Source organism: Pleurodeles waltl, chromosome 4_1, assembly GCF_031143425.1.
Source record: "Pleurodeles waltl isolate 20211129_DDA chromosome 4_1, aPleWal1.hap1.20221129, whole genome shotgun sequence".
Classification (NCBI taxonomy): domain Eukaryota; kingdom Metazoa; phylum Chordata; class Amphibia; order Caudata; family Salamandridae; genus Pleurodeles; species Pleurodeles waltl.
In genome coordinates this window covers 922,673,970-922,692,476 of record NC_090442.1, presented here as the reverse complement: position 1 = coordinate 922,692,476, position 18,507 = coordinate 922,673,970, and the positions used below count along the sequence as shown (strand labels likewise).

The 18,507-nt window shown below is 42.8% G+C and overlaps 1 protein-coding gene and 1 long non-coding RNA gene across 11 annotated transcripts in view; one reads left to right on the top strand and one right to left on the bottom strand.

Moving 5' to 3' along the window:
- MAGI2 (membrane associated guanylate kinase, WW and PDZ domain containing 2) overlaps positions 1–18,507 on the bottom strand; it is a 2,755,167-nt gene that overhangs the window by 359,961 nt on the left and 2,376,699 nt on the right. For 6 of the 10 annotated variants that reach the window (XM_069229701.1, XM_069229695.1, XM_069229692.1 and 3 more), the window contains one exon: positions 3,019–3,208. In XM_069229701.1, the coding sequence (XP_069085802.1) occupies positions 3,019–3,208 (190 nt within the window). The remainder of the gene's footprint in view (positions 1–3,018; positions 3,209–18,507) is intronic. The other 4 variants (XM_069229700.1, XM_069229694.1, XM_069229697.1 and 1 more) reach the window with 1 other exon arrangement.
- The window catches only part of LOC138288280 (uncharacterized), a 344,175-nt gene that overhangs the window by 157,058 nt on the left and 168,610 nt on the right, over positions 1–18,507 (top strand). The gene's annotated exons all lie outside the window — the stretch shown is intronic.

The window sequence follows — 18,507 nt, the reverse complement described above, 5'->3', positions numbered from 1 at the left end:
GGCATTTCCTGTTGTGGGCACTAGGCTTACCTACACAACTGAGGTACCATTTTTATCAGGAGGCTTGGGGGAATGCTGAGTGGAAGAAAGGTTGTGGCTCCTCATGGATTCCAGAACTTTGCAGCACCGAAATGTGAGGGAAAAGTGTTTTATTTGCCAAATTTTGAGGTTTGCAAAGGATTCTGTGTAACAGAATCTGGTGAGAGCCCCACAAGTCACCCCATACTGGATTCCCCTAGGTGTCTAGTTTTCAGAAATGCACAGGTTTGGTAGGTTTCCCTAGGTGCCGGCTGAGCGAGAGGCCAAAATCCACAGCTAGGCACTTTGCAAAAAACACGTCAGATTTCAATGTAAAAATGTGATGTGTCCATGTTGCGTTTCCTGTCGCGGGCAGTAGGCCTACCCATACAAGTGAGGTACCCTTTTTTATCGGGAGACTTGGGGGAACACAGAATAGCAGAACAAGTGTTATTGCCCCTTGTCTTTCTCTAAATTTTTGTATTCCAAATGTAAGACAATGTGTAAAAAAGCAGTCTATTTGAGAAATGCCCTCTATTTCACATGCTAGTATGGAGACCCCGGAATTCAGAGACGTGCAAATAACCACTGCTTCTCAACACCTTATCTTGTGCCCATTTTGGAAATTCAAAGGTTTCCCTGATACCTATTTTTCAGTATTTATATTTCACCAAATGAATTGCTGTATACCAGGTATACAATTAAAACCCATTGCAAGGTGCTGCCCCCTTACTGGCTCTGGGTACCTGGGGTTTTTGATGAACATACAAGACCTATATATCCCCGCAACCAGAAGAGTCCAGCAGATGGAATGGTATATTGCTTTCAAAAATCTGCCATAGGTGGAAAAAGTGATGTAAGAAAATGTGGCTGGAAATGGCTTTATTTTCAACTCAATTTCAATATATTTTTATTTTAGCTGTTACTTTCTGTAGGAAAACCTTGTAGGATCTACACAAACCTCTTGCTGATTTCAGAATTTGGTCTACTTTTAAGAAATATTTAGCTGTCTGGGATCCAGCATTGGTTTCACACCCATTTCTGTCACTAACTGTAAGGAGGCTGAGTGCACAAAAAATAGTAAAAATGGGGTATGTCCTAGTAAAATGCCAAAATGGTTTTGAAAAATTAAGTTTCTGATTCAAATCTGCCTGTTCCTGAAATATGGTGATTTTAGCACTGCAAACCCTTTGTTGATGCCTTTTTCAGGGGAACAAAATCACATGATTTCTTCAGCGGCCCTTTTTTCAAATGTTTCTGAAAAAACTAAATTTCTTGGCCTCCTCCAGGGTAACCCAGAAACTTTGGGTACTTTTACAAACTCTAGGATGTTGGGAAAAAAGGATGCACATTTGGTGTGGATAGCTTATGTGGAAAAAAATTTATGAAGGCCTAAGCACGAACTACCCCAAATAGCAAAAATAGGGCTCTGCACGGGGGGAGGGCAGCAGCTAAGGGGTTAAGAGGAGAGCTTTGGGCACCGGCACATTTTAATTTACAAAGTATGCACTGACTAAACCATCTAGTCTACAGGTGAACACTAAAATGTGTAAAGGTAAAAACCAGAATAGAGATGAAAACAAATCAGTGTTCCCTTCAAATAAGTGTAGCTCCAAGTAAGAAGAAATAGAACAGAAACATACCTCTTGTTTAGTGGCACATGCACATGGTACACAGGGGATTATTTGGAGTTTGACATAGAGGGTACTCGACCACATTTGAGGTAGAGTACCCTGTCCGACAAACTGACGGTCCACCAGCACAATTTATAGTCAGGTGAACTATTGTCCTATCGAAGCGCAGAAAGATAATGTTATCGTTTAGCCCCGTGTGTCAAGAGTTTCCCCTTCACTCTGTTTTTCCTCTTGTGTCTGTGCACGCAGCTTATGCTGCGCGCGGTCTTTAGAATGTTGGGAAAAAGAAAACGGTCAAGGGGTAGTTGGGGGGTACTCGGGGGAAGAAGCAGAATAAAACAGATATTTTCCTCATCCTCGGTCTCCTCGTCATTACACTATCATGTTTTCTCAAGTGGAATCCCTGCTGGCTCGGCAAGCACACACCTCATAGCTTCTGCCCTCTTTAAGACGGATGTTGCGACATACGTTTGTGCTAGTAAGAACCGCCAGGTCAAGAGTGGGGGTCCTGAACAGAAAAAAATAAAAATGACCCAAACACACTTAAAGAAATCTTCCAGAGTGTCAGAGTCTTTAGTCATTTTTTTTTCTCAAAATACAAACTCCTGCTTTGAGAGTTTGCTTCAGAAAATAAAGAGGTTTGCTTAGCGACCGCATGAAACATGTCAGCCACTCAGAATAGTTAAAATGCCCTTTAGTAGTCGCTGTGGCAGCAGCTCAACTGATGGCACAGAGATCACTGCAAGGCAGGGGAAGATCCTCCATGGGATGGAAGTCAGAACCTCTACCCCCGTGGCAGAAGTTGGTCCACCCACAATAAATGTGGAAATCCCCTATAGTCTCTGTGATGGCTAGAATCTAAAAAACACTTTAATAAAAGGGCAAAAAATGATTCTTATCAGAAGACACACACTCTGAGGCTAACAAAATACTGTTAACATATGGTAAGTAATGTCACTTCCCTCATCCCCGTGATGTTGGTGTAGTGATGCTGGTGGTTCTGACCACAGTGAATGAATATCAGAAATTTAAAGAGCGTGTGTGCAGTATTCATGTTTATGAGCTTATCCTGAATGACTGCTAAAACAATAACAAGGGGAAATAATAGCAATAGCTTTAGATTACATAAAGCAAACAGCATGAAAAAATTATAATCTTCCACGTTGAAAGCATGATTGATTTTAGGATGCCAATATCTAGAATGTGCTAGGCGTCTTGGCAATTAATATCAAACTTCAATTCCACTTTAAATTACATTTACATATCAAAGTCCAAATATTGTGTCAGCCCTGTCACTTTCAGTGAAAGTGCTCCTTATTATTAACCACTAATCACACAGTGCACCAATGAAAGGTAATTTACTTACGCCTACTTTCATAGATAGCTCTTGATTTCTCGTACAGCTCGTATGGGTCGGGTTTTCTTGGATCGAAGGCCTCTGTGGAATCAGGGAAAGAGCTCCGTTGGAGGTTGGGAGGGAAGGGGATGTTTTGCGTCATGGCTGGAGCAGATAAACTTGTCTGCGGGCTACCTTGGTTATCCCATCTTTCCGTCATCTGTAATGGAGAACAAAGATTAAATGTTTTCTTGCTTTTACTCTACAGATGGCTCAAAGAAGTTGGTACTTGTTAAAAGGTGTAAAAGAGCAGTCATTTTAAAAACTTGATTTGCAAAGCAACCTTATTTTAGTCGTACATGAACTATAGGCACTACATTTCTCAATTCTGAAAAATGTAAAAAATTCTGCCAAAGCTAAACATTCATGAAAAACAGCAGATCATTTTCTTCCTAAAATTAGGAGCACAATATAGCAAGTATGAATGGATGAAAGTACAAATAAAGTTCAGTGTTATTGCCTGAAAACGCCTTGAGGCTAAACTGGAACTACAAGTTATGGTACGCAAATCAGCAAAATAGGGATGTTTTCATAGCCCTTCAGAAGTTTTCATAGTTTTATATTTTTTTTATATATTTTAGACAAGCGAAGACACAGAGCGTTTCAAGAATACAGCTCAGTAAAAGATAAGAAACGTCACCCTCAATCTGGATCTAAAAAACTCAGGAAGTGTCAATAGGAACAAAGACTCAATGTGGAGGGATCACGCTTAGATAAATCTAGCTACTAAAGTCTGTAAAATGGTTGGCACTATCCCTTGTGACAGAAACATAAGGACTTAAACGGAATTTGCCTAGAACCAATGACGCCTCTGAGTAGCGTTACCTAAACCTGCAAACCTTCTACAATTAAATACAGGCTACACGTTCCAATTTCGCACCCATAGTAACATTTTGATGAAGGTTGTGGGAAGACTGAGATAGGCGGAGAAGCATATGCTAACCAAAACTATTACATTATTTTCATTAAAACATACCCAGTCACAACTTTCGAACAAAATATTCCCGCTCAACTTCCAAAGAGTCCCAGTAATCAAGCGAGCAAGTAGTATCCACACCATTGACAAACGGTGAGTTACCTTGCTGCTACTACATTTTTGGTTGACTTAAAGAACAAAGGTCACAACATCTGCCCTGCACCCCTCTTTCTCCAATGAAAAGCAGCACCCCAGTCACTCCCTCGAGGATCAAAAAGAGAGCAGGTTACACTTACAACTGCACTTTGAGCCCTCTGCCCCACCCCCCTCTCAGTAGGCTGTTTAAAATGCTATGGCTAATCGAGCCATATAAAACCTGGCTAAATATTTGTCGTTCAGGTGGAGGGGAATCCTGTGGACTACTGCTTGTATAGGGAATCAGTTTTACTGAAAGCATATTCTTGGGCCTGAGCAATGCCCTCTGAACTGGCTGAGGATTCATTCAATCTCATATCAATGAAAAGCAGCTTTATTTTCAAAGTCACTTTTCACTTGTGCTTTTAGGGGATCCCAACTATATTGAGACTGATGTAGTAAATGGAATCTTTGATATAACTGATGAATTTGATTTTCAGCACCTGGTTCATGGCACAAACCTCCCCCAGTCTTTGAATCAATGCTTTTGGGTTAAGTACAACTAACAAAGAAGTGCATTTACTACCAGCTGGGCAGCAATATGCTCAGGTTTACCTTCATTCCTATAATTGGGGAGCGCATATGTGAGATATAAATATATTTTTTACTGTTGCTAGAGTCATTAAAGATCTATGGCCTCCAAGTTTTACAAAAACAATGCAACTGAAGCAGTATAGTAGATTGTGAGCATTTCTCACCACATCCTTTTGGATTTTTCAGTAAAATTTTAAATCCATACTGTGTAGTCCCTTGGTCGATGCAGTCAATACTTGTGTTACATACTAGCACCTCAATCCAGTTTCTGCTAGTCTAGGACCTAGGCAATCTTATTCTTCCACTGCGTGCTGTGCGATACCAATTAGTACAACATGCTCTTGGAAATCCCTTTTCTCTGCTTCATTACCTTGTATTTAAAGTTATTTATCTCCAAAATGTTAGCCATATAATTATCTTGAAGGACCACCAGAAGCCCTCGAGGCATGTATTCTACGTATTCAGATAAATGTAGATTGCTTATCCAAGATGATTTACCAGTTTGTTAACAAACATATTAAATAGGAGGGAGGCCCGGGGACAGTTTTGGCAAAACCCTCATGTCACAGAAAAGAAACAAGTTGATTGGTCATAGTTACCGTACTGCTTGTGTGTATATTTCCAATACAGTGCATCTACACTATGATCAGTGTGCCATGGCCTTGCACCACCATTAAATGAGATTCCTATCGAGGGGAATGAAAGCCTATCTTAGAACAATGACTGTCATGTGAAGTGAAGCCGTCATCGTGGATGCATACTTAGAACTAAGGCCCATATTTATACTTTTTGACGCTAAACTGCGCTAACGCAGTTTAGCGTCAAAAAATTTAGCGCCGTCTAACGCCATTCTGAAGCGCCATGCGGGCGCCGTATTTATGGAATGGCGTTAGCCGGCGCAAGCAGACCGGCGCTGCCTGGTGTGCGTGGAAAAAAACCACGTAGACCAGGCAGCGCCGGCGTTGGGAAAAAATGACGTTAGGGCGTCTTAAAATGGGGCAAGTCAGGTTGAGGCAAAAAAATCGTCTTAACCCGACTTGCGCCATTTTTTAACGACGCCCATCCCCCATCAACATGACTCCTATCATTGTAAAGATAGGAGTCATGCCCCCTTGCCCAATGGCCATGCCCAGGGGACTTATGTCCCTTGGGCATGGTCATTGGGCATAGTGGCATGTAGGGGGGCACAAATCAGGCCCCCCTATGCCAAAAAAAATTATAAAAAAAAAAAAAAAAAATACTTACCTGAACTTACCTGAATGTCCCTGGGGTGGGTCCCTCCAGCCTTGGGTGTCCTCCTGGGGTGGGCAAGGGTGGCAGGGGGGGTCCCTGGGGGCAGGGGAGGGCACTCTGGGCTAATTTTGAGCCCCCTTGTCCCTTAACGCCATGCCTGACCCAGGCGTTAAAAAGCGGCGCAAATGCGCCGTTTTTGGCCACGCCCACTCCCGGGCGTCTCTTTTGCCCGAGAGTATAAATACCACGTAAAGGCCTGGGAGTCATTTTTTAAGACGGGAACGCCTCCCTTGCATATCATTAACGCAAGGAAGGGGTTCACGCTAAAAAATGACGCACACTCCGGGCACTTTGGCGCCCGAAGCGTCTAACGCCATAGTATAAATATGGCGTTAGTTGGCGTTAGTTTAGCGTCGAATTTGCGTCGAAAAAAACGACGCAAATTCGGCGCAACCAGAGTATAAATACAGCCCTAAGGATCTAGAATATCATGCATTAGTCGCCCATTGCAATGTGTTCTAGATGCTCACCATACTGTAGACAAGTAGAGCAGCCTAATCTACTCATTTTGAAATTGGGCATGTGTGAGAAAGTAGCCTCTTTCTAGCCTTGTTACCCCCACTTTTGGCCTGTTTGTGAGTGTATGTCAGGGTGTTTTCACTGTCTCACTGGGATCCTGCTAGCCAGGACCCAGTGCTCATAGTGAAGACCCTATGTTTTCAGTATGTTTGTTATGTGTCACTGGGACCCTGCTAGTCAGGACCCCAGTGCTCATAAGTTTGTGGCCTATAGGTATGTGTTCCCTGTGTGATGCCTAATTGTCTCACTGAGGCTCTGCTAACCAGAACCTCAGTGGTTATGCTCTCTCGTTTCTTTCCAAATTGTCACTAACAGGCTAGTGACCATTTTTACCAATTTACATTGGCTTACTGGAACACCCTTATAATTCCCTAGTATATGGTACTGAGGTACCCAGGGTATTGGGGTTCCAGGAGATCCCTATGGGCTGCAGCATTTCTTTTGCCACCCATAGGGAGCTCTGACAATTCTTACACAGGCCTGCCACTGCAGCCTGAGTGAAATAACGTCCACGTTATTTCACAGCCATTTTACACTACACTTAAGTAACTTATAAGTCACCTATATGTCTAACCTTTACCTGGTAAAGGTTAGGTGCAAAGTTACTTAGTGTGAGGGCACCCTGGCACTAGCCAAGGTGCCCCACATGGTTCAGAGCCAATTCCCTGAACTTCGTGAGTGCGGGGACACCATTACACGCGTGCACTACATATAGGTCACTACCTATATGTAGCTTCACAATGGTAACTCCGAATATGGCCATGTAACATGTCTATGATCATGGAATTGCCCCCTCTATGCCATCCTGGCATAGTTGGCACAATCCCATGATCCCAGTGGTCTGTAGCACAGACCCTGGTACTGCCAAACTGCCCTTCCTGGGGTTTCACTGCAGCTGCTGCTGCTGCCAACCCCTCAGACAGGCATCTGCCCTCCTGGGGTCCAGCAAGGCCTGGCCCAGGATGGCAGAACAAAGAACTTCCTCTGAGAGAGGGTGTGACACCCTCTCCCTTTGGAAAATGGTGTGAAGGCAGGGGAGGAGTAGCCTCCCCCAGCCTCTGGAAATGCTTTGTTGGGCACAGAGGTGCCCAATTCTGCATAAGCCAGTCTACACCGGTTCAGGGGACCCCTTAGCCCTGCTCTGGCGCGAAACTGGACAAAGGAAAGGGGAGTGACCACTCCCCTGACCTGCACCTCCCCTGGGAGGTGTCCAGAGCTCCTCCAGTGTGCTCCAGACCTCTGCCATCTTGGAAACAGAGGTGCTGCTGGCACACTGGACTGCTCTGAGTGGCCAGTGCCACCAGGTGACGTCAGAGACTCCTTGTGATAGGCTCCTTCAGGTGTTAGTAGCCTATCCTCTCTCCTAAGTAGCCAAACCCTCTTTTCTGGCTATTTAGGGTCTCTGTCCCTGGGGAAACTTTAGATAACGAATGCATGAGCTCAGCCGAGTTCCTCTGCATCTCTCTCTTCACCTTCTGATAAGGAATCGACTGCTGACCGCGCTGGAAGCCTGCAAACCTGCAACATAGTAGCAAAGACGACTACTGCAACTCTGTAACGCTGATCCTGCCGCCTTCTCGACTGTTTTCCTGCTTGTGCATGCTGTGGGGGTAGTCTGCCTCCTCTCTGCACCAGAAGCTCCGAAGAAATCTCCCGTGGGTCAACGGAATCTTCCCCCTGCAACCGCAGGCACCAAAAAGCTGCATTACCGGTCCCTTGGGACTCCTCTCAGCACGACGAGCGAGGTCCCTCGAATCCAGCGACTCTGTCCAAGTGACCCCCACAGTCCAGTGACTCTTCAGTCCAAGTTTGGTGGAGGTAAGTCCTTGTCTCACCTCGCTGGGCTGCATTGCTGGGAACCGCAACTTTGCAGCTACTCCGGCCACTGTGCACTTCCGGCGGAAATCCTTTGTGCACAGCCAAGCCTGGGTCCACGGCACTCTAACCTGCATTGCACGACTTTCTAAGTTGGTCTCCGGCGACGTGGGACTCCTTTGTGCAACTTCGGCGAGCACCGTTTCACGCATCCTCGTAGTGCCTGTTTCTGGCACTTCTCCGGGTGCTACCTGCTTCAGAGAGGGCTCCTTGTCTTGCGCGACGTCCCCTCTCTCTGCTGGTCCAATTTGCGACCTCCTGGTCCCTCCTGGGCCTCAGCAGCGTCAAAAACGCTAACCGCACGATTTGCAGCTAGCAAGGCTTGTTGGCGTTCTTTCGGCGGGAAAACACTTCTGCACGACTCTCCACGGCAAGTGGGATCCGTCCACCAAAGGGGAAGTCTCTAGCCCTTTTCGTTCCTGCAGAAACCTCAGCTTCTTCTGTCCAGTAGAAGCTTCTTTGCACCCGCAGCTGGCATTTCCTGGGCATTTGCCCATCTCCGACTTGCTTGTGACTTTTGGACTTGGTCCCCTTGTTCCACAGGTACCCTAGATTGGAAATCCACAGTTGTTGCATTGCTGGTTTGTGTCTTTCCTGCATTATTCCTCTAACACGACTTCTTTGTCCTTAGGGGAACTTTAGTGCACTTTGCACTCACTTTTCAGGGTCTTGGGGAGGGATATTTTTCTAACTCTCACTATTTTCTAATAGTCCCAGCGACCCTCTACAAGGTCACATAGGTTTGGGGACCATTTGTGGTTCGCATTCCACTTTTGGAGTATATGGTTTGTGTTGCCCTTATCCCTATGTTTCCCCATTGCATCCTATTGTAACTATACATTGTTTGCACTGTTTTCTAAGACTATACTGCATATTTTTGCTATTGTGTATATATATCTTGTGTATATTTCCTATCCTCTCACTGAGGGTACACTCTAAGATACTTTGGCATATTGTCATAAAAATAAAGTACCTTTATTTTTAGTATAACTGTGTATTGTGTTTTCTTATGATATTGTGCATATGACACTAAGTGGTACTGTAGTAGCTTCACACGTCTCCTAGTTCAGCCTAAACTGCTCTGCTAAGCTACCATTATCTATCAGCCTAAGCTGCTAGACACCCTATACACTAATAAGGGATAACTGGGCCTGGTGCAAGGTGCAAGTACCCCTGGGTACTCACTACAAGCCAGTCCAGCCTCCTACAGCATGTAACACCTGACACAGAGTTTTGAATAGGTATCATGGAGGGTATTGTTTAGTGGAATACAGGGTCCACCTAGTTCTCTCTGCAGGGATTTTAATAATGGTAACCTTTCTACATGGAGGTGGATGCACATCCTTTAACAATACCTCATTAAAAACTGCTCGAACTGTCCAGAAATTAGAATTAACATTAAAGATGACAATTCTTAGCAAATACGGGCCAGTGTTAATTAGAATTTAGAATATTAAGAGGGGAAGAGCAAGAATTGTGCTTCTACAAAGTTAAGTGACCCGTTTAGCAAGAAGTAAAGGGCAGGCTTTAATTAGAAATCTTATGTTTATCACTAGGAACTATGTGCAAACCAATAGGCTTTTTTATGAGAACGATGCAAGTAAAGTAAGAAAGCAGCACCAAAACAAATCAAAAGTCAAGAAATCAAACAGTAAACTTTAGTAAAAAGAGGAACATTTTCTTGGGTAAAACAATATCACAATAGTAATAGCAGATAAAGGAATAGGAGTTATGGATGTTTGCATTAAAAATCAAAAGATTAAGAAAAAACAATGGGAAGGTGAAAATCTATTCTACTTATGAGGCGTGAGTGATCAAGTCCTAGACATCGTTTCAAGGAGAACAAAATGGAGAAAGGTCAGGTATAGCCGTTCACCACAGCCAATAGTTTTACATTCCATTGTAGACTCTCAGATTGAAGTCATTTGAGAATGCTGTGGCCAGTGACCGCACTACATGGTCGGATAGGTAAAATTCCAGGTCCTGCTACTACCCTCAATTTATTTGCCGAAAGCCCTGAGCAAGACCAGCTTGAAACCTGTTGTCACTGTGGTCAGTTAACTGCTGGAATCACTTTGCTCCTTTTTCCTCTTCCCTATTTAGGACCTCATTTAGAGTTTGGGTAAATGGGAGTACCTCATAAATTGGTGGCACTCCCACCATGTCAAACCTGTGGTTAACCCATCTTATTTAAATTTAGGGTAATTCTGACCTTTAGTTCGATCTGCCACAGGGCCACCGCATCACAGTTGCCATATTTGGGGCACAGCAACACTCACTGGTTTCCTTTGCCTGGGCCTGCAGTGGAAGTCATGGCAGACCTGGGCAGAGAAAACCAGCAATGTCCTCCCACATATGTGAGAAAACCCTCTGTGCATCAGATCCATTGCTATTTTGTTCTTCACAAACAAATCCTCACTTTAGGAGTTTGTGAAAAACAAAATAAATGTACAGTGGAAAAAATTCCAGCTCACTGGGCATGTAACTGAACTCTACAGACAGAAAACTCACTAACAGATGCATTTAAGGCTCAGAGGTCCCAGACCAGGTACGTGGGGTGATATACTGCAGGGACTCTAGTGGTGGTATTATTGCTGATTCAGCAGGCTGGCTGCAGTACCTTAAATTAGGCCCTTATTATTTTTCTCTGAAGTGCAAAGTCCAACGACAGGATGAGGCAGCCCACGCTGGCCAAACAGAGCACTACAAAGCTAAAAATGTTGAATTAACGTTCTAGTTGAAGCATTGGGCCATGGCATAATTTATTTTTTATTCCAAGAGTGTTTGTTGGGATTATATACAATAGGAACATTAAATAACATAAATGAAAAGAAACAATACATTGCATGGTACCATCAAATCAAGTGGTGATATTAGTTTAGGATAGCGCTTGAGGAGTCGGTCAACATTTATAAAAGTAGAGGGTAGAGATATTGCTTACAATGGCGAGGTGAGGTTAATCAGTGAATATATTGTGAAGGAGCAGTTTTTGATGTTGTGGTGAATGATTAAGGTACCTCAGTTGTAGATGAATGAGACAGAGTAAAAGAGCTGAGACAAGAAAAGAGAAGAGAAGAAGAAGGTGATAGGGAGTGAAAAGTAGGAAGTACATGGGGAAAGGGGTGGCTTGGGAGAGGAGAGGGTGGGAGAATGGGTATAGGGGGGAGAAAGAGTGAATGCATGAATGATCGAGTGGTGAGATGATCGTGGTTACATAGACGAGTAAGACATAAAGTTGTCTACTTTGCACCAGAGTTTGTCATTCTTCATTGGTGTTGTCTTCAAGTATAGGTTTAGTGAGTTACAGACAGTTCTAGTGAATTGGACCCATTCCCACAATATGTGGGGGGTAGGTTGGATGAGTCCTCTTTGTTTAATGCCTGTTTAATGTTGGTGGGGTGGGTGCCCAGTGTAATAGAGGCTAAAATAGGAGTACATTTTGTATGAAGTATTTGAGATATTGTATTACTGATGTCCTATCAGATTTGTTTGGTGGAGGTGCACTCCATTAGCATGTGTTTTAACTCTCTTGTTTCCTTCTCACAGCTCCAGCATGTGCTGGAGGATCACAGGTCTAGTTTATAAAGTTTGGCCAGAGTCCAGTGGGCCATATTGGTAATCCAGTATCTGCTTTGTACTAGTGATGGAGTTATTGGAGTTATTATGTAGGAAGTGAGGTTACTCCAGGTAGATGGCCAGCCCGGTGACACTGATATGTTGTTGGAGTCTGATAGTAGGGTTCCCCACTTGTCTTGTGTTGGTTTATTTAGTGAGGTGTTTGTGGGGAATAGGAGGGTGTGATCACCCTGCTGTGTGTTGGGTAGATCGGGGGGGGGTTGAAGGTTTATGTTTGGCTGTAAGTGATTTTATTTTAAGGAAATGGTAAAAGTCTAGGTCATTTAGCTCAAATGTGTCTTTAATTTGACAGAATGGAATGAGTTCTAAGGGGGTGCCAATATCTCTCACCAGGAGAATATCTTTTTCTGCCCATTTCTCTATACACATCGTTCTCTCTTCTAGTTTTAAGTTTTCATTGTGCCATAGCGAGGCTAGGGTAGTTTGCTGTAATTTTTCCGAGTGCATGTGCTGTGCTGGATAGAAAGTTTATAGAGTGGTGTGTTTTTACTTTTTCTATGTTATCCGCATTGAATCTCCCTTTGATAAATCCTGATTGAGTATTATGTTTCTGAGAATGTGCTCTTTTATGAAGGCTACGATCTTTGCATATATTTTGCAGTCTGTGCTTATGAGGGCTGTGGGTCAGTAGTTCTTAGGATCGGATGGGTCTTTCCCTTCTTTGGGTGTAACAATTATGGTTGCCTCTGCGGCAGAGCCCTCAACGAAGACAGTGGAGTGGAAGTGGGGGAACAAATCTTCTAAGGGAGTGATTAGGGAGGTACCCCAAGTTTGATTGAATGACGCCAGAAAGCCGTCTGGGCCAAGAGCCTTCCTGACTTTTATTGATTTGATCACATTTATGATCTTTGTGAGAAATCAGTAGTTCTAGTGATTCTATTGTTGATTCTTCTATCTTAATTACATTAATTTTGTTGAGGTAGTTTAAGCCTATATCATAATATGTGTTATTATTTTTGGAGTAGAAGGTATGGTAATATTTTTCGAAGGTATTTAGGATGACCTACTTGTTTGTCAATGTGACGACATGTTCGTTGTTTATAGAGGTTATTCTAGTCCTCTGATGGGTCTGTTTTAAATAAGACGCAAGTATTTTGCCAGCTTTATTACGACCACAAAAATTAATGCCTTTGTAGTTTTGGACTATTAGTGGGCTTTGTTACTCAGAATCTTGTTATATTCATACTTGAGTTTAATTACATTGTTAAATTGAGTTTTGTCTTTGGTGCATTTGAAATATTTCTCGAATGCTTTCATTTGTAATTCTAGTTGGTCTAAGGTTCTGTTGTCTAATTTGTTTTTCTTTCACATCATTTTAATCATGTGCCCGCGGATAGTGCATTTCAGGGCATCCTAGATGATTTGTGCATTTGGACCAGAAGACTCAATTCATCCTTGTATCCATCCATCTCTTTTTTGATTATTTCCTTGAAGGAGGGTTCCTCTGTGAGAAAGTCCTTCATTCTCCATGTTTTGGTTTCTGATGTATTGCAAGCGATATGGTAGAGTACTGAAATACAAGAATAGACTGGTTCAAAGGTTGGGGAAGAGGTGGCTGGGACATGAGTTTAGTCAATTAAGATATAATCAATTGGAGAGATTGTATTGTGCTGATGGGAGGAAAATTAGTAATCTTTCCCTGTGGGATTGAATAGTCTACATATGTTTTTAAATTGAAGAGAATGGGACATGTTTAGCATTTGTTTATGAGATGTGTTGGGTTTAAATTGACATGCAGAAATTCTGTCAAGGGTGGCGTCCCCTGGTATATTGAAACCTCCTCCTAGAATCATTCAGCACTTGGGAGGTAAAGTAGAGAGTTTTTGTTATTGAGATTAATCCAAAAGGTAGGGTTGTCATTCGTTGGGGCATAGCTGTTCATGACTATAATTTCAGTGTTGTCCTTCTATAATTTAGTAAGAAGCCATCTGCCTTTGGTGTCTGTTTCTGAGGACAGGATAGTGAGGCCAGAGGCTTTTGAGATATGGTTGGTCAGCCCATTTTTTTTTGTTTGTGGCTGGACACATGATAAACCACTAACCCATGCCTTTTTTAGGAGGATGATTTTTATGATGAGAATCTATATACTAATATTAAGTATCTGACAAAATCTAACTGAGAGAGGCGATGGAAGCCACGAGTGGTCAATCCTAGATCCAGAGTGCAGCCTTGGCGTGCCTGTATAGAATGGGGTGTGTATTAAAAGTCACTGCAGTGTCTACGTATAGTATGTTTACCTGATTGTATGGTGGCTGGAGTGCTTGGTGTTGTTTCCATAGTGGTGCCTAGTGAGTTAGTTGCCAATTAGTAAGAGTGGATACTAATGTGTATTCTGTAGTTTATATTAATGTATTTGCAGGTATGGTAGTTGTAGTATATATATATAAAAAGTGTAATATTTGTAGTAAGTGAGGTGGCTATTTGTGAAATAGGTGTTAGTTGGTGACACATGTGTCATTATTTCTGCTGAGTTACTTTTTTATGTCAACAGGTTGTGAAAAATGGTACACAATGTATTTCATAAGTATGGAGTACAATGAACAGTTTGCAGTCAATTCTCCACTAACTGTCATTACAGTGCTAACATAATATCAACATAGTGTCAAGGTAGAGCCAACAGAGTTTCAATGAGTCATCAGTAAGGTGTCCACCTAGAACCAACATATTATCAACCTAGTACCAGCATAATGTTCACATAGTGCCAGCATATTCTCAACATAGATTCAACACATATTGAAGTGAGTCGGGCAAGTGACCCTAGGTTACTATACTGCAGGTAGTGTGGGCAAACGTTTGTGATCTTTGTATTGTCCAATCTGTGGGTCAAAATGCAGTTTCGGTAACAACTGGACAACAGCTAAACACCCACTGGATTGCACTAGATTTGCATGATATTATTAACAATGTGCGACTGGTATCAATATTAATTAAGGTCAATATGAGACTTGCTAAATCTAAATTATGTTGAAAGTGAGAAGATGAAACATTGCAATAAATCGGTCTTTGGGTTGAATTCAATTATAAAACATCTGATTTAAACAGAGCAGATTAAAGGTGATTATAGAGATACAGTACCAGTCACTGAAGAAGAGACGAGAAATCTTACCATTGGTTAGGGTTGTTAGGTTTATTGTTAGGTTGTTAGTAAGTTAGTAGGTACTAGTTAGTTAGTTCAGTAAAAGTTTTGTAGGTTGCTGACCACTTAATTTATTCTGTCTTGATCTGAAAAAGTGGAACAACTCAAACAAATATTTCAGCCTGTTATAGTTGTTATGGAAGAATGAGCTTGTAGATTCATGTGTCGATTCTATTTGTCGATCAGAGTTCTGCAGAATTATGGGAAGAACATGAATTGGGTTTTGTTTAGGCCATTTGTGGGCAGCCTTGATTATCATATGTTACTAAGTGAGTAGAAAGTTAGTGGAAGTTAGCAGGAAGGATTCATGTTAAGTGTTAGCCATTCCTTTTGAGTTTTTAAGAAGTCATTTTCAGGTCTTGGATTTCCGCAAAGTAGGAATCCAGTTCCTTAGGGTCTTCAAAAATTATGTTTTTCCGTTGTAAATTGTTTTTTTTCATGCAGGACCAATAAACAAAAATTGTATTGACAAATCTTTCAAAGTTTGCCTTTGAGAAAGGAACGTCTTTCATTTCTTGACAGTGTCTTTAAAGTAATCTTGAGAGATCCCAATGGAGGGCCCTTGCCACTTAATTCTCTGTATTTTCTTCATCTGTGAGAGGACGGCTACAGTATGTAAGTAGTTGAAGGGTCTGAAAATGAAAGCTCTTGGATCTTCCCTGTTTCCAAACTTATGTGTGGGAACTCTGTGTGCTCGGGTTATTTCAAATTCCTTTTCTAAGTTTATATTGAGTACTTGGGGATCCATTTTTCAATAAAGGTTGCACAGGAAGGAGCTTGGTTTTCACTACCTTCAGGAAGTTCAAAAATGCGCAAGTGGCCCTTCTGTTTCTACCTTTGAGTTTGGTGATGTTCCTTTCCAGTCACGGCAGTCTTGCAGTGGTCTTTGATAAAGGTTTAGAAGAATTGTGCTTGTGGTCTTCCAAGAGGTTTATCCATGATTCTAATTCAGAGACTGCCACCCAGTTTTCATTTCTTGTTTCAAAGATGCAAGGTCGCACTGTACAGTTTCAGTGGTGGATTTTGTTGATTGAGCAAGCACATGTAGCATGTTGAGTTTCTGCATAATTAGGTCTTGAGTTGCAGAGTTCTCATATTTAGATCTTATAGGGATTCTGGAGCCAGGGCGTCCTGCTTGTGTCTCTTTTGTGCTGGTTTAGTGTCTTTCAGACCTCCTCTCACTTTTTAGGGGTCATGCTGTTTGGAGCCTGCCATTTGGAGAGCGGACCTTACTGTATACTTCGTGTTTGGTGCATCTAGTGGGATTTGGTAGTCCTTGAGATGTTTGACGGAGGCAACGAATGTTCGGTGTCCTTCCTGCACTAGAAACACTTAAGTAATTTTACATGGAGCTGCAATGCACATTATTCAATAGCAAGTTGCAGCACTTTGGAGTGTAAGGGATTATTCTCATCCCCCCTCCTGTCTGCAGTTTGGGTTGCTGTTGAGGTGGAGAAATTCAGGATACCAATGGGTATAATTTAGAAAGTTCTGGAGCATGCTTTAGAGACAGCTGTATTAAATGGTGGTTGCCATCTAAGGGTCAGGCATAGGATGGGAGGTTACTGTGCCATATTTGCTCTGGTCGGTAGGTTATTTTTGTATATTATAGGTTCCTACCCTTATAGAACGTTGTAGAGTAGTGCCACTAAGTGCTCACCTTTAGGGGTAGGATGTTCGTAGTGACGCTGGGGTAGTCGAGTAGAGATTCATCTACGTGGAGTCCTGGTGTCTGCCATTTTAGGGTCAGACATTGTGAGGCAGCGTCGGGAGCACTTGGTTATAAGAGGCATTTCTCTCAAAGATTTTTTGCCAAAAGTGGGGCCCTGAAAGCACCACACCTTCATATATGCTCGGCACTGTTTAAAGTGACTGTGGAGGCGGTGTATCAGCAGATCAGGCTGTTTTTGTCCTTCGGCATGGCAGAGCTCTCTGATTAGTTGGCCATTTTTCTCAGTCGGTAGCCACACACCCCGTGGCATCAACATTTTGGGACAGTTTGAAAACCATAGCAGACAAAGTTCTTGTGTCAGTATGATTACATGGCTGCTTCGCACATTTCCATTCATTTCATTGGGACTTAAGGGGTCATTTAGAACTTGGAAGCCCAGGAGCACTACCGCAAGTCAGTTATCCTTTCTCCAGATTGAACTCAGAATTTCCTCACTCTATGTAGAGTTGGGAAGTGCTAGGTTTCAAAGAGTAGCAAATCAGCTGTTTCTGTTGCTGGAAACCTATCAACTGAAGGCAGGCCATAGATAAATTTACCCTACCCTACTTAGAGCAGGGAAACTGTCAGTAGAGTTCCCTCCCTGGTAACACCATGCAAGGCATTGTGATCAATGACATTCATGTGCAAGGAGAAAATTCCAAGAAATGTAGTATCATTGCCTGTCTTTCAAGAACAAACTCCTGTGTTAGGACTTTAATCTTGATAAACAAAAAAATTGAGTAGTGTGCACTTCAAACATAGCACCTGCTGTACAAAACTCCATGCATTTTACTGGAGGTGCCACAGCAGCCCTGATATTGAGGTTCAGTGAGTCACCTGCCATTGATTAAATCGGGCCCATAGTCTCTTTTTGAGTCTTGATACCCAGCAGCCCATGGTAACTACCAGAGGTTGAGATTAACTTAAGCATGACACAAATCACCTTGTGTTTTCCTAGTGTGATGTCATATTACTGGCGTGCACAAAAATGGGTCTCATGCTTACTGTGCCATAGGATTCAAGCTGCACCTCACTGATGAGGCTAAAACAGGCCAAAAGAGGTCTGGGGTTGGTTGTTTCTCAAACAGAAGGTACATTGAATGGTTGGACTGTTCCTTCTGAGCAGACTAATCCAGATTTGTTTGAGCGTGGCTCTTTTCTGGTGTGGTGGAGTATGCAGGAATCAATGGACTGGAAAGAGGCCTAGAGTACTTTCTAGTGGCTTTGATAAATCCAAATATTGCACTCATCATCTTTGTATTTTCCCAAGTAAATGAGGCAATCCATTTGAGGGCGACTCCCTGGATTCTGATGTGGTGGAGACTGTTGATCAAGATACAATGGGAGAAGGTGTCGAAGGCAGCTGATAAGTCTAGGAGGAAGAGGGCCACAGAGCAGGATGGCCCTGTTGTCATTAGTGACCACAATCAGGGCTGTCTTGGTGCTATGGTTGGCTTTGAATCCAGAATGGGAGGGCACCAGGAGGTTGTTGTGTTCTAGGTGTTTGGTGAGCTGCTGGTTGATTGCCTTCTTGAGTACCTTTGCTGGAAAAGGGAACATGGAGATGCGCCTGTAGGTTCTGTTGGGTCAGTGGATGGTTTCTTCAAGAGGGGCCTCACTTCAGCGTGTTTCCAGATCTCAGGG